The 16,281-nt window shown below is 33.2% G+C and overlaps 1 protein-coding gene across 1 annotated transcript in view; it reads right to left on the bottom strand.

The window, feature by feature from the left end:
• Window positions 1-6,619: 6,619 nt before the first annotated feature.
• Window positions 6,620-16,281, bottom strand: part of LOC138335089 (Fanconi anemia group I protein-like) — a 31,395-nt gene continuing 21,733 nt past the window's right edge. Inside the window, exons 25-33 of the mRNA XM_069284008.1 lie at window positions 14,282-14,450; window positions 13,246-13,373; window positions 12,726-12,891; window positions 11,983-12,161; window positions 11,388-11,504; window positions 10,581-10,670; window positions 10,011-10,106; window positions 8,164-8,325; window positions 6,620-7,774 (exon numbers count right to left, since the gene is read on the bottom strand). Coding sequence (XP_069140109.1) covers window positions 7,646-7,774; window positions 8,164-8,325; window positions 10,011-10,106; window positions 10,581-10,670; window positions 11,388-11,504; window positions 11,983-12,161; window positions 12,726-12,891; window positions 13,246-13,373; window positions 14,282-14,450 — 1,236 coding nt within the window. The 3' untranslated portion in view covers window positions 6,620-7,645. The remainder of the gene's footprint in view (window positions 7,775-8,163; window positions 8,326-10,010; window positions 10,107-10,580; window positions 10,671-11,387; window positions 11,505-11,982; window positions 12,162-12,725; window positions 12,892-13,245; window positions 13,374-14,281; window positions 14,451-16,281) is intronic.

The following is a 16,281-nucleotide window of genomic DNA, read 5'->3' as shown; positions in this document are numbered from 1 at the left end:
TTTACAATATATATGTGTCTAATGAATATATTATTAATATGAGATATCTTAAATTTAACATTTTTTTTCCCTACAAGATTCATTAATATGAGATATCTTAAATTAACATTTTTTTCCTACAAGATTCCTAACTCATCAATTTTGGAGAATGAATTTTTTAGTCATTATACTAACTGGCTCAAGTTTTATCAACACTCCTTAACTTCAGGGAATTATTCAACATAAAATGTTTCTACAGAAAAGCATTAATGGAGTTTAGGAAATAAATCTGAAGCTTAATGTTATACTTTCCTATAACAGATTTTAAGTAAGAAATTCCTCAATGTTAAGGAATGAGAGATGAATTTGACCACCATTTCATTGCTGTCAAGTGTTATTCTACAGGGTAAATTAAATAACTGGATATACTAGATGTTTGGATGTTTAACTTATCTCTTTATTACTGTTATTTTTGTTGTGTTAAATTTTTTATTTTGATCCTGATGGTGTTAAATTGTTAGTTGTTTTGTGTGTTTGTTTGCCTAGTAGTTTAGTGCTCCATATATTTAACTTACATATTAGTTACACAGGTAAGAAATATATAAGTAAGAAATAAACTTACCAGATTAGATTGTCACAAATTGCTGTTTTCATCTGTTGATCTTAAAAATTAACTATTTTTTATTTTTATCCCCTGCTCGCTCAACTATTTTATCTTAAAGCAGCACAAAACATGACAAATTGACTATGAAGAAATAGTCCGCGTATTGTTAGTTCTCATTATTTGTTCCAGCTATGTTACATATTGTAATAAAGTATGTATTCTGTCATTTGCTAATCTTAAAGAGCTGTAAAACCTTTCATAGGCATACTGGATACTTTCTGAAAGGAGATAATTCAATATCAAACGAAAGATGGAATCATTCTTTAATGTATTGATGTGTAATGATTTCAGTCAATTTAACCCCGGGGGTTTTATGGTAATATTTAATCTCATCTTTATTATAGAGTATAGCCGGTTTTAAATACTACGGTATTGTATGGGCATTTTCTCTAATACTCTGCCACTCTTCTAATGTATTGTAAATATTAAGGTTTTAGTTTAAAAAAACCGTGTTTTATATTAGTTTTACGCTTTACTTACCCCATAATATACTTTATTTACCAGGTTAATATGCTGAAGATCCACAAATATGATAATAAACAGGATATCAACAAAAACAATTTGATTTCTTAGCTGGTATGAATATTGTAGCATATCATAGATAGCATATTATTCTATTAATGTAATTAAAAAGTACCAGTGAGTTTTTCAATTATATAGATATATATAATCTAATAGATCTCTATATATATATAATCTGTACGGATATTATTATCAGAAAAAATAATGTATTAATTTACTGGGATTTTGTTTAAGATATTTAAAGATATTAAAGTTCAAGTTTTAGTTATTTTCTATCATACAAGAAATAGCTGCTTATAAAGAAATGCTAATTACCTTGAATATACATGTAATTCTAATACAGTGTATACTAATTAGTTTGATGCAGGATTAAGACTTCAGTCAAATTATCCAAAGTTAAATTCTTTTAAAATCAGATTGTGTATTATTATATTAACAGTGTTTTAATACTATCTATCCTATTTATTTAAAAAAATGTAAATGAGATTTTGTCAAATAAATTATTAAGCCTTTGCTGTGATATTGGCCCCATTAATATGTATAACATATAAATATATGTACCTAATATGATATTAATACCCAAGTGATATTAAAAAGACTTACATGGTTATCTCCCTTGGTACAGAGGACCTTGTCGTGGTGCAGTGTCTGTTGTCTGCTGATCCATCTGTTCTTAGATTAATTCATTATTTCCCCTGAAAATATATTATGAACTGTTCCCGGTTTTGAAATGGAAGAGTTCAAATGTGTCCTCGGGGATAAATTCATGGTGACATCTTACTTTATATTATAATTAGTCATTCTAGAGGTATTCCAACATATTACCACTAACCTTCCCCCTCTGGGTTCAGAGTTCAAATCCTACATGAGGGCAGTACTGTCTAACTGTAGGTACACATATTTGGTTACGAATCCTAAATACCTGTATTATATTAGGTGAGTGATTGAAAAAAGCCCTTGGGATTTGTTAAACTAAAAAGTCGAATTTATTAGTCTACAAAATGTATGCTTTTTAAATTGTCATTATTAAGTAATGCAGAGGATTAACGAGATATTAAATTATAATCATTCTGTTGGTAATTTAACAATTCAGTCATGCAGAGAAGGCAAGGAACTCAGCTTTTTAATTCAATACACATTAATAACTGATAGATTAATCAAAATATGAGGATGAAGGATTTAATACGCTAGCGAGATGTGAAAATGTTAGTTAAATATTTGTATATTACCGAGTTTGAATATCTGCTTTTGTAGGTATTGATTGTTATGTTAAATGTTCATGAGCATATTGTCGTATCATTTATAGAACAAAGTAAAAAAAAAAATTAACTCGAAATAGTAACAAATATCAATTCTAATATAAACTTTCAAGAGCAGATAACTTATATGTAAAGATGGAATTGGTTTAAAAAAAAAATTATTGAAATGATTTGGAGTATTGTGATGATATACCATAAGATCCACACATAGAATGTGACTTATTGACATGATAGTGCCCTTATGTATAATCTGTTTATGTGGTATACGCTCAAATGCAACCGACCTTTGTGCCTATAGACTATATGTTAGTTATATCTGCCATTAGCACACCTTTAGAAGATAGCTCAATACGCACAATCACTGGGCTGTTTTGTAGTACCCGCAGTTACTTACCTCATGTGGCATCGATGATCCGGGGCGTGATTTCTCGAAACAAACTAAGTAGTTTTTTTTTACATACAGTATTTGACCCAATAAGCGCACCTCCCCCTTTTTGAGGACTCAATATCACTTATCTTGACATAAATACAGACTGACAACTGTGTAGGTTTCTCTAGTTTCTTCTTATGTGAAATATTAGCCTAAATTTTGTTCCATTAAGGGTTCTTTCATTTCTTCAAATTTTAAGCACCTTGGGCGCCTATTTGGCTGAATAGGGCGCCTATTTGGCCGAATAATGATAAGTTATGCAAGAAGTTTTGACTGAAGTCTGCACTTTTATTTCGAGAAATCAGAGCCTTTTCTAGCTACTATATATTGTTCTCTTATTGTCTCGATGTGGAGAAACCATACAATATATTCTAAATGTCAATGATAAATACTGTATCCTGGATGTTGTGTTAGTGAGAAATATTCTAGAATTAAGGTAAAACATTGTTCCCAACGTCAGTTAGAAATATTCTAGTTGTATATGTAATGTCTACACATATATTTACAATACATGTACATACATATCATACCAATACCTTATCCCTTTTTCAATAGCTTTACCATAGTAAAATGATATCTTTGTTAAGTAATAATGTTGTGAACAAGTTTTTAAACATATAACAAATAGTGCTAAAATAGTATACAGTTGAGCCTCATTTTCTTGTTAAATTAAGAATTACAGTAAAACACAAAAGAAATAAATGTTTTTATAAAACAGTTCTCAAGTTATGAGAATTAAAATGTCAAGCGTTAAAAATTTGGCCGATTTTTTCTCCACTAGAATGTTTTTGACTACTACAAGTTTAAGGTGATGAAGCTCATCTGTATTTGTTAATTATTATAACTTGTGATGATAATTAGTTTTGTTAGTCATGTTAATGGTACCCTGGTATTTATTGAAGTGCACCTGTTCATCAAGTGAATTCTAGGAATGAATTTATCTGTACCCTTGTGCTACAACAAAATAATTGTGGAAAGTGTTTTTGGTAAATGGTGGGTGTGCTTGGTCCCAAATTGTGATATTGTTTTTACATCCATTGATACATTGTTCGCTTTCCAGTTTTTGGTGCAGATGTTACAATAGTCATTTTTGCCACATTTTATACTCGGCTTTTACACTCAAAGACAAAAGAATTTTGCCATAAATTGTTTGATATATATTTTTTAAAGATTTAGTAAAGAAACTTCCACTTTGATGGACAACATTAAAGGAACATTATAAGTTCTTCCATGAAATAAGATTATTAAACATTTATCTTATGATAAATGACTGATTGTCAATCAAATATATAATGTATTCAATACAGTTCTTCAGAAAGAAAAAACCAGACAAAATCCTTGTTTGGGGGGCGAGATGATGAATAATTAAGGAGAAATTCATGATTTATGATGAACATTAATTTTCTGTATTTTTACTTTGAACTAAATTGTATTGGGGAGGGGAAAATCGTTTTTCAATAATCAGAATTTAACAATCGTAGGGATTTTCACTATCCCACAGAGCTATACTCATCTTGTATCTGTTATAATAAATTTTTATTAGGGGGGAAAAAAAAAAGACCAATTGATTTGACTTCAGAAACGTTTTGGTTGTGATGTAGAAAAACCTATATTCTATAATGATACATTAAACAATATAATTATGCAAATTTGTCAAAAGTAACAAATGTTTGTAAAAACTGTGAAGATCATAAAGACGTTTTTCATGTCGAGTATCTCTCCCGAGTACCATTGCTTGGATATTTACCCGTTATGTGAACTGTTGAACATATGAGCTATGATGTATTTTTCCATATCTTGTATCCTATGAAGATATTAATAAAGTTATGAATTAACATTGTTGTTAGATTTGTTATTTCACGGTTAGATGGGTGAAAGAAACAACTGAAATCATATACAAAAGTATGCAAACCTGTGTGGGGAACAAAAATTGGTACAAATCATTTGTCACCTATTCACAATATACAGTGGACCCCGATAATCCAAACACTTGATCCCTATCTCAAACCGTTTGGCCTGCAAATTTTTCGGACTGCCAGATTATGTTTACTTACCGTAGTAATGATAAAATCTGTTCTCGATATTCCAATCCACATTGTGAGTTTTCCAAACCATCGACATCTGGATTATCAGGGGTTCAATGTATGTATACAAGACTTGGCATGGTAGCAAAATGAGCATTCGTTGAGTGCCTCAGTGGCAGAGAGATTAAAGTGTCCCGACACATTACCATTTTACCCTCTACGTCTGGGAAGCAAATTCAAAACGGAAACGAATGTGTAGCCTGCACAGCAATTTGAAACATCACAAAAATTAGTTATTTGAAGTTGAAAATATTGCTAATAATAAGGTGAAGTTATCAAGTCCCGTAACTCTTGCAAATATTGACAAATTTTTACCAGTATCAAACCCATTTTGAGATCTGGTTGATATCAACCATAACACACTTGATTCGGTACTGGATATAATGTATTCTGTAGGATAAAGCAATAATTTGGTTGAAATAGGATAACAAATAGTTATCACACGGAAACCAAGAAATTATCTGTTTTGACGATTTTAAAGTCCCGTAAATCTTGCAAATTTGGTTGAAATTGGATAATGAATATGAAAGTTATTGAGTGAAAGCCATGGATTTATCTGTTTTGACGATTTAAAGTCCCGAAACTCTTGCAAATATTGGCGAATTTTGACCAGTATTGAACTCATATAAGATCTCATTGATATAAAGTAATACATTTATACCAAGTTTAGTTGAATTCGGGCAATAAATAATTAAGTTATCACACAGAAATCTTTTCCCGGACACCGACATAGTGATACATATATGTCGCCCTTGCGTTGCAGGAGACACAAAAGCAAAGCACTCATTTCTACCCATGTCTCATTTTCCATTAAGCATTTATGGAATAATCCTCATCAGTTTCTAGGAGGAAAATATCAGTAATGAAATATTTTCTCTTGGTTCTGATGGAATAATAGGCAGATAAAATGCCATCCTAATTACAGAAAATAGCTCTGGCTTTGAATTACATACTCTCAACAAAATAGTACATGTACAAAGGGTTCTGATGTTAAATAAAAAAAAAATATTACATGGGCTGAATATTTAAACGTTAATTGGCCCTTATCAGTATTTTTATTAAAAGGACAGTTTAATATCAGTATCCATCGGATTATCATTAAAAGTGAGTCTGGACAAGTGATTATAGGTCACCTAAGGCAAAGTCTCAAATCACGAAATCCTATTAAAAAGCCTTTTGCAGCTAGGTAAATCATAAAGTATGTTTTTCTTGAAAATGCCAAAGCCCAGATTATATTTAGCCAAAAGCATATTGTGGAGAAAAACTTTCAAAGTTTATCAAATGAAATGACTACCAAGTTTCTTCAAAGGAATGACATTGACTTTTAAGGTCAAATAGTAATGTCATTTGATCCGAAAAAATGAAATCTTTCAATAAACTATTGTAAAACTCTCTTCCAAAGAAGTAACAGGGACACAAAATTCAAAGTGTTGCTTACAAGACACAAGAGTATCCAATTTTCCATTTCTGGATCTTGAAAAAATATATTTGATACATAAGTCAATCTAACAATTTGAAAATGTTATAATTCTTTTTTTTTTTTTTTACAAAACCGAAACGCCTAACACAAGAGAATGGCCCGGAATAAGTAACTTGAGGCTTTGTCTTGGGTGCTCTTAGAAATCCAATCACTTTCCTTTCTAATGAGTGATTTATATGTAATTGTAAAACACTCCAAAACTAAAATTGTAAAGATTTTATTTTGATTATATTTAACACACTATTAAAACAAATGTAACAAATATCATGATTAACAATTAAAACGGTATACAATAAAATCTTGTAATAGTAGCTATCATACATTAGGTCTGTCTCATGTCAACAATGCCTCCACACCAGAACTCAAGGAGTCACTTATCAATCAATGGAGTACTTTCTTACTACAAGAGATCCCAGAGGGATCTTGGCGCCTACCAAAGATTAATCTATGTGTGACAATTGAAAGAGGGATCTTTTCTCTGCTTTGCAAACTTTAACAATCAAAATACATGATGGTGGCCATCTTGTTGACTGATCAGTTCCGAAATATGCACAATTTGGGCCCAAAGGGAACCTACATATTAAATTTGAGAAAGATCTCTTAAGCACTTTCTGAGAAATAATGGTACCAATAATAAGTATCAAAATCCAATATGACTGCCTGGCAGCCATCTTGTAGAATGATCGGTCTAAAAATGCAATATGCACAATTTAGGGCCCTAGGGGAACCTCACGTGAAATTTGAGAAAGATCCCTTCAGCACTTTCTGAGAAATAGCGGTAGCAAGAAATGTTAATGGGTGGACGGATGGACAGACACGATTCATGAAATAAATTATTGCTGTACCCATGAACAAACCCTAGTTCTAGAACACACCTTGGTACTATAAGACATTAAAATATCACTAAATCAGCATGTAAAATACCAGCAAACATTTTTGATAGTAAATGATAAATCACATTTGTTAAATAGCAAAACAGTAACAAAAAATTTAGTGACATCCTCTGAAGACAAGATCTCATCAGAGTAATTTTCATCATGCCCCTTGAAGATTCTGCAAGATATACATGAAAATGAAAGCTGGACAGAACAAGAAAGGAAAGGTAAAGGCATATGTGCCTCCCCGCCTGACCAGTATCATGGTAGAAGCATGTTTGTCCAGATATTTTACACATTTATTGAGATTGCTATTCTTGAAATAGTTCCAGTGTATCTTGAATATTGATGTTTATGATTTACATGCCTTTTTCAGGCCTGTTTTCTTCGTGCCAAGTTTACTGGGTTTAGCAGACTTGTCTGGACACGGTTGTTTGTTGGGTGGCTCCTGGTTCTCCTGGTCATCTTCTGATCCTGAATGCTACAAATAACAATCATCAGTATGAGTGTGCTATTCTGGGCTTTAGTGCCCTTAAATAATTATACCCAGAGAATAGAAAATGTCCATCATAATTAATTTACTGGACATTATGACAAATTCGATATTAAACTAAATTAGAATTATCTGTCAAACGGAAATGTTTCATGTCAATGTCAGGTGCATTTCATCTGAAATTGACGAGCAAATTATTTTCAAGTGAAATTTATATGAAATTCAGGTCATATTCTTCACCATATATTTACTTTTTTAAATGCTCTTTTCACACCTGAAGATATTTTGCATTTGTATGCAGAGAGAGAACATAAATAAATGAACACAACAAAAGTTGTTAGACTTGTTGGATGTTTGTGGCACATGGTCAAACATACTGTGCTGCCATCATCGCTGACAACAGTGACGTCCTCGTTTCCATCACTGGCATCACCGTCGCTGTCTGATTCGGACTCCTCAGCCATGACTTCCTTTAAAGCTGCAGAGTTTATCCGGAAATCTCGGGAAGTACTAATTTTGATGTGCTCCATCAGATTGATCTGTCAAAGTCAATAACATTTTATATCTAAGCATTGAAGTCACTATTTTTTAATTTCATCGGGGTATGACAGAAATTTTGTTTGCAAACAGTGTGAATCCGTGTAGATAGATATGACATATGACCTTAATGCTTATAATTCATTTTCCAGGCTACTTTATAAAATGAAATCATTTACACGTACAATTCCATTGGTTTTTCTGAGGAATTATATTTGGCAAATCCATACGCAACGTAAATGTTTCTATTGTGACGTCACGATAACGTTGGATTTCCGCACCATTTCCGGATTTTTTTTCCCATCATGGAATGCAAAATATGAATAGGCCAATCAGAAAGCCAGACAACAAAGAAAATTAATTATTATGATATGTAAAACCTTTACACTGTATATTACAAGTCATCCTAAAGAGATACTAATACAAATACAGTAAAACCCCTCTAACTCGAACTCGGATTCCTCGAATACCCCCTATTCGTCGAACTGGTCGTACGGTCCCGACCGTCTCCCTATATAATCTATGTAGCAAAACCCCGGATAGCTCAAACAGCTATTCATCGAATACCTCTTATTCCTCGAACAGAAATATGTCCCCGTTTCATCAAATACATAGTATTTACCCATGTATTCGTCGAACAGGTGTTCAGCCCTTGAGATTTTTTTACCTGTGTCACACCTGACTGCACCGACCGACATGGATAATTGCTCACGATCTTGTGTTTATACAGTTGGCGTGTTGAGCCTTTAGGTAATTAAGAGATTAACGGTGTCATTATTACCTACCTACAGGATCGCAAGTCGTTGTTTGATGCTTACTTTTTTTGAATATTTCAGAAAAGGCATTAAGTTATTGATGTTTCTCTCGTAATAATATTCACTGTAAATACGAAAATACGGAAGTTGTTGATCCGTGTTAATAGAAAGTACGCATTGTGAATTGACAAAAGAGGCGAAAGATATTGCTGACGTCCGCCTAATTATAAAAGTTTTTTTTTTTTTTAATTTCTTTGTTGGTTTCATTTGACAGGCTAACACAATGTTATTTATCGAAAGATGTAAACGATATCAAACGATATATGCAAAGTACATTTTATCAGTGCGTTCCATACCTCGTAAATTGTATTTTGTAACTTTACTCGTAAAGACATGTAATCCAACATTACTCTTTGTTTTTTGCAATTTGATATTGCTATCAATAAAACACTTAAATAAAGAAATCCAAAATGTTGAAAGATAGGGTAATTAAAATGTCATTGTCGTGCATTGTTTTTCATAGTTTGAGACCGGACATTTTGACTGTCGGTCGTGACCAACCTCGGATGAGTCGAATACCCCGTATTCCTCGAACTATTGACCTGGTTCCCTGCTGTTCGAGTTAAAGGGGTTTTACTGTAGTTGCTATAGGGTCACCATTACAAAAATTCAAAGAAAGAACAAACCATCAAATGTTACTTCCATAGGCAAGATTAATGTCATTTCAGTATGTTTGGAGTTCAAGAATATACAAAACATGTTTGGTAAATACAAATGTAAATTAAATGAAATGAAGTTTGATCGGCATAGATAAACTTCATAAATGGTGCAGAAACAACTAATTTTCTTGCTATAGAAATATAGATCTCTAAAAAGCATGATTTTTTAACCAACAAAAATAACTACCAGTAGTTACAGTTTTGTTTCTTTACCTTGGATTTTTTTGAAAGTTGAATGAGGAATTTTTCAAAGGTTTCTATTGCAAATATTAGGTTTGGGATCGTCCTTGACTGTTTCATTACTTTTGCCTGTATCAAATGAAGAAGAACAACATCTTTATTCACAGGGAAAAAGGTAATGTGAGTGCAATGTGTATATAACAAAATATGCTTATAACGAAGTGGTTTTGTTGGTCCCCAGAGGTTTGTTATAACCGTTTACTGTATGTATAAGGGGAGATAAATTGTCAAATAATTTATGTATAATGGGGAAGGTAACGGGAGATGAAATGTCAAATGAAGACGAGAGAGGAATTAAAGGGGGAGATAAATTGTCAAATGATCTATATATATATATGGGGGTGGTAGGGGACATAAATTGCCTAATGATCTATATATATTTTAGGGCGGTAATGGGAGATAAATTGTCAAAGGATTTATATATCTTGGGGGCGGTAGGGGAGATAAATTGTCTAATGATTTATATATATTGGGGGCAGTAGTGGACGGTGGGGGAGATAAATTGTCAAATGATTGATATATGTGTAGATCAATTGTACATACCCTGCCAGCTTGAGCTGCTGCTGAAGCCTTTTTCTTGTCCTTTTTACCTTGTTTCTCCACATTGTGTTGAATATGCTCACTCTCTGAGGTCTACAAACAGTACACACGTATAACCTATCATCAAACTATCATAGCTACATAAGGAGTCTGTCATGGTGAGACATTAAAAAAAATTATTTGAAAGCCATTTTACATTAAATATCAAAAATATTCAATAAAATTTTGTCAGAAAGTATGTAGATCTACAAATCTTAATTGATGATAGAGATGAAATGCTAAAGAAGTTCCTGTTATCTTTGCAAATCTATGTCAAGTTGTATTTAAAATTGGCTATTAAGGACTTCAAGAAAATATAAATAATGTTTCAGCAGGTGGTTAATATGCAGAAATAATTGTTGCAATACATCTTACCTGTATATAAGATCTTACCTGTATCTATGATCTTACCTGTATCTATGATCTTACCTGTATCTTTGATTTTACCTTTATCTATGATCTTACCTGTATATAAGATCTTACCTGTATCTATGATCTTAGCTGTGTATAAGATCTTACCTGTATCTATGATCTTACCTGTATATATCTTACCTGTATCTATGATCTTACCTGTATATATCTTATCTGTATCTATGATCTTACCTGTATATATCTTATCTGTATCTATGATCTTACCTGTATATATCTTACCTGTATCTATGATCTTACCTGTATCTATGATCTTACCTGTATATATCTTACCTGTATCTATGATCTTACCTGTATCTATGATCTTACCTGTATATATCTTACCTTTATCTATGATCTTACCTGGATATATGTGATCATGGCGTAGCAGTGCTGCGTAAGGTGAGTTCCAATTAACTTTATCAACTTCTCAAAACGGGCTGTAACATGATGGGTTTTTTGTGCATACATGGCAATGTACTGAAAAGAAAATTAAGATTCGGTAAAACAAGAAATATCTGTATCACACTTATTCTGTCATCTTCATTGAATTAATATTTTGTTTGTTTCATACTAAATCTGAATTTCTGATTGGCTGATTCCATACCTCTATGAAAAGAAATCAAAATATATTTTATTTTGTCAAGTAGTCTGAAAAATTATAAGCATTGATGGCACTATTTTTTAATTTCATCAAGTTATACTTTTTAAGTTTTTTTTGTTTTGGTTTGCAATCTTTTGTGAAAATCTGAATGGCGAATCTCAGCTTCCAAGCACATTTTTTTCATAAAAATTAAAAAATTAAATAATACAATATAAAATGTATTGACATCAATTCTTAAATGAAATCAGGATGTGATGCTACAGGACCAACTTTGGAAACACTATACATCATTAAAACATGACAAATTCACTGGTTGAATACTGATAGCATTACGCAAACACAAGTATGACTCACATATTTGACTAGTAATGTCAGTGTGCCGAAGAATCGTGTGGTCTGTTTTATCATAGCCTCAACACAAGTTCCCACAGGCACAGCTGATTGGATAAGTTCATGGAAGGCCGTTACTAGGATACCAAGACGACTACAGATGGATTTCTCATGACCTTCGCGCTGTGTCAGGTCAACCATGTCTTCAACAAAGTAACATGTACAAACCAATTAGAACAGGAAAAGAATTACAGGTGAACAAAGACCAGGTTGTTATAATAAGCATAGCACACATATAAACTCAAGGAATGTCAAGAAAATAAAAATTAATTCTCATCTTTTCGCCCCAAAAGGACGAAATTTAGGGTTTGTGAATTTTCACTTTTTCGGCTTGAAAAGACGAAAAGACGAAATGGCATGAATCAGCCACCATAGATTTGGGATCTTAAGTAAAACAAATGTGAAGAAAATTAAACCAAGTGACAAACTCAACAGATGCAATTAAAAACAATTGAAAAAATTTAAAAGTGAAGCTCAGAAATGAACTGGTCTGAGTTGACATGAATATGTCTGTGGACAGGACAGACATGGTTAAGAATATAGGTAAAAAATCAATGTTAAAATTTTGACATATTCTTCAAATGAAGCTGAGAAATGATCTAGCCTGAGCTGACATGAATATGTCTGTGGATGAGACAGACATGGTTATAGGGGAAAATTAATGTATGCCCCCTCTTCTCATGGCGTGGGAATAAAACCAACACTACCATCATCCTGTGGTGCAGCCAGAGTGTCGGCCTTCATTCGTGCGATGGCCCACTCCGTGTCGTCCAACTCACGCTCCACTTGTTGTAGGACCAGCGAGAGGATGGTGGGAGCTGCTGTCCGTGCTGTGATAGAGGCGTGATGGGTTCGATCCTCAACTTCAACTTCCTGAAAACATTCAACACATCTTCAAACGTACAGTACAAAATACAGGTATCAATAGAAGATATAACATTGCTAATCTACTTTCATCTCTGAGTGAAAGAATAGCTACAAAATTAATTTGTAATGCTCATGAAATTAGCTTAAATGTACGAAATACTTACCAATTGCAAACCCCCCCCCCCCCAAAAAAAAAACCACCAATATAAGTATATTGAAGTATTCTAAAATTTAAACTTTCATAATCGAAACTTTCAAAATCAACACTCTTCTTATTCTGCACTTTGATCAAATGGTTGCCCAAACTCATATTAACCCAGGAATATAATCAACTACAATAGACTTGAGTTATAATCTGACCTGGTCAATATCACCGAGCTGGGAATGGATATCCTGAGCCATATCTCGTAGATAAGGGGGACAACTCTTGCGCTGTTGGGTCATCTCCAGTAACATACCAAAGAGAAGCTTGCAGGTGGATAAGTCATCTGTGTAAAAAGTTTGTTAATTAGCTTACAGAAAATGTCAGTTGGAAAATAAATGTAAGGAAAACACCACCTATGAGTGTCTTTTTTATTCATTTGATTTAAATTTGCATAAAATTGGAACTCAGAACTTCAACCTTCAACTCCTTCACGTTTATCCATAGGAAAGAAAGGACTGTCAGATGTGACTTGTGCCAGATTGTTTAGTATACCCTCGACTGATAAGACATTGTTTTGTTCAGAAGACCTTTGGACCATCATATCAAAGTAATTAGAAGGAATTGATTAGTTTCTTCTTTTGCTTGAATACTAATGAATGTCCTTAGTAAATGAGACTGGCTGTTTATAAGTGTAATCAACCAAGAGTACTAATAAATTTAATTTTCCTTGGATATTACTGGAAATACTAGTAATAAAAAGAATTCAATTTTGCTAGGATGTTAATTTTATAATTCAATATCCTAGTTAGTTGTCATAAGAAAAGCATGTTTATAAGAACCCTGAGGCATCTTTATAAAATCAGAACATAATTTGACACGACAGGAAGAGGACGTAGGTCATACCGTACATTCCCGATTTTCATGGCAGGAGCAGTACACACATTAATGCCCAAACCTCCATATATACTATAAACAAACTTTAAAATATTTAATTTGTAGATTTCCAGTATTGAACCATCAAATCGGGCTAATTTATATCCACGTTAAAAAAACCCACATAATTACAGTTTTTCTCATTTGCACGAAAATTTCTACACGTTTATAGTACAATTAAATGTGCTAAATTAGGATGTTTACAGTATTGAGAATGTGATGAGATCACAGTGGAAAGAATGAGACAGACAATATTAAAATTATATAACCACCATCCCCCCACATAAACAGAGTCAGAGATATGTGATATGGACATACCTATGGTCTGCTCTGTACAGATTTTGTGGATCCAGTCCAACACCTTCTCAAACTGACCATTTGTGGCAAAGAGCTCCCGACACAGCAGCTGGACGATGGTCAATAAATGGGTCACCTCCTTCCAGTTGTTCTCTTCCTCGTCCACTGACAGCAGGTTCATTACAAGCCTCTGTCAAACATCAGAAAAGTCAGTTAACTAATTTCAATCAGTCATTCAATAAGCTGGATCAACATTTTACAACTTCAATGTGCACTGATGTTTTGTGTAGACAACGCAATTCTGTTAAGGTTTGCAAATTATGTTTCTACAAATTGCATCCTTTTAAGGCCTAAATTAAAATATTGTTTGCCCTCCTCCGACCGACCCATGAAAATCGGCCCGACTCAAATTTTTTTATTGAAATATTCTAGTGAATTTTTTTTTATTGTTGTGTACTTTCCAGTGCCGTGTGAAAACCTTTGATGAATCGCGTTATAAATTTTTGTTTCGCCTCGTGATCAATTTTGACCATCGCGGTAATTTTCCAATACTGGGTCTTTGATACGCTTTCATTATACGGAAAGTTTCATTGAGTATTCGAAGCGCCTAAATGATTTGAATCCACACATGGCGCGGCAAGATGTCAGAGACCGCAAAGAAAATATCTAAAAGTTCCATCTCAATGTCTGTCCCCACCGGGGAAAAGCGATACAGTAGACACGTGTTTGTCATCGAAAACATCAGCTGAGACATTTCGTCCACACATCGAGGAACCCATTTCCGTTGCGTTAAACTTTGACAAATCCCTTAAATACGTGACATTCGAAGTTACTAAATTCCATGATGAATCGCTAAATGTCAGTACAACTACAAGTACCAGTGCCATCAATGCATTTGACGTCCTGACTTCGATCAGAACAAAAGCTGCTAAGCCTAAAAATGAGCCCAGAAAAGGTGAGTTGAGTGGCATTCTGTGTTTAATGGTTTTAAATTACCAAGCCTGCAGAATGTATTTAATTTGCATGTCATTTAAATAAAAGCTGATCTCTGAAGACATTTGTTTTTTGTTTTCATTGTAGCTTTTGTTTATATCCCCTTGCAGTGTATGCAAAGAGATTATGTATCAATTCAAATTTTGGTGTGTCGTAAATACTAATTACTATTTAAAGTTGAATCATTCCATGGATCTTCAAACGTTTTGGTAGTCGGATGTAACATGGTCGAATGTCAGAATATTGGGGTCAAGGGTCAAAGATAGAAGTCCACCGTTGGATGTATGGATTTTTTTTGGAAATTCGGTTGATATACGATGGTCCAGAAAATATTTAAAGACTCTTTCCCGATGGTATAGACGTTCAATGCTAACCCTGCCCATACAAAATGCCCATGTTTGATTATTTTTCTTATACGTCTTGTACTTGTATTGACGCATCATGTGTAGTGTGAGTCACAGCTGTTTATGACGTCATAACAACTAGCACACAGCAGAGGGTGATTAAAGATCAGAGGGTGCATATGTATATACATTAAAGCAATATACTATATGTATGAATAAGCTATATAAGTTGGAGTTTTGCAAAATAAAATAAAATAATTTTCCTACCTACCGACCCATTCTGAAAATTCCAGGTCGGAAAAGGGCAAACCAACATTATTTTAAGTCTGGCCTAACCTAAATATCAAGGAATGACTTCTTGTACATAATTGTTTCCAGTCACAAGTGTGTACTACAATAGGACTTATTAAAACCTGAAAACATTCCGATCTCTCCAAATCCTGACATATACAGGTTACAGTATTTTCTTCTAATATGAATGCCTTGAAACTAGTTCAACTCATTAAAACCTCATAACAATCTTATCACCCCAAATTTTGACTTACTGCATTTTCTTCTGATATCCATCCCTTGAAACTCTAAACATTGTAGTGTGATATTTAATATCCATTTGATATTCTTTACATTATAACATGTAGCTGCTAGTGATATGCCATATAGGAATGATTATAAACTTGTCCCTTG

The sequence above is a fragment of the Argopecten irradians genome, chromosome 11, assembly GCF_041381155.1.
Source record: "Argopecten irradians isolate NY chromosome 11, Ai_NY, whole genome shotgun sequence".
NCBI lineage: Eukaryota > Metazoa > Mollusca > Bivalvia > Pectinida > Pectinidae > Argopecten > Argopecten irradians.
The sequence above is the reverse complement of the archived record's forward strand: the minus strand, read 5'-3'. Positions and strand labels throughout refer to the sequence as shown.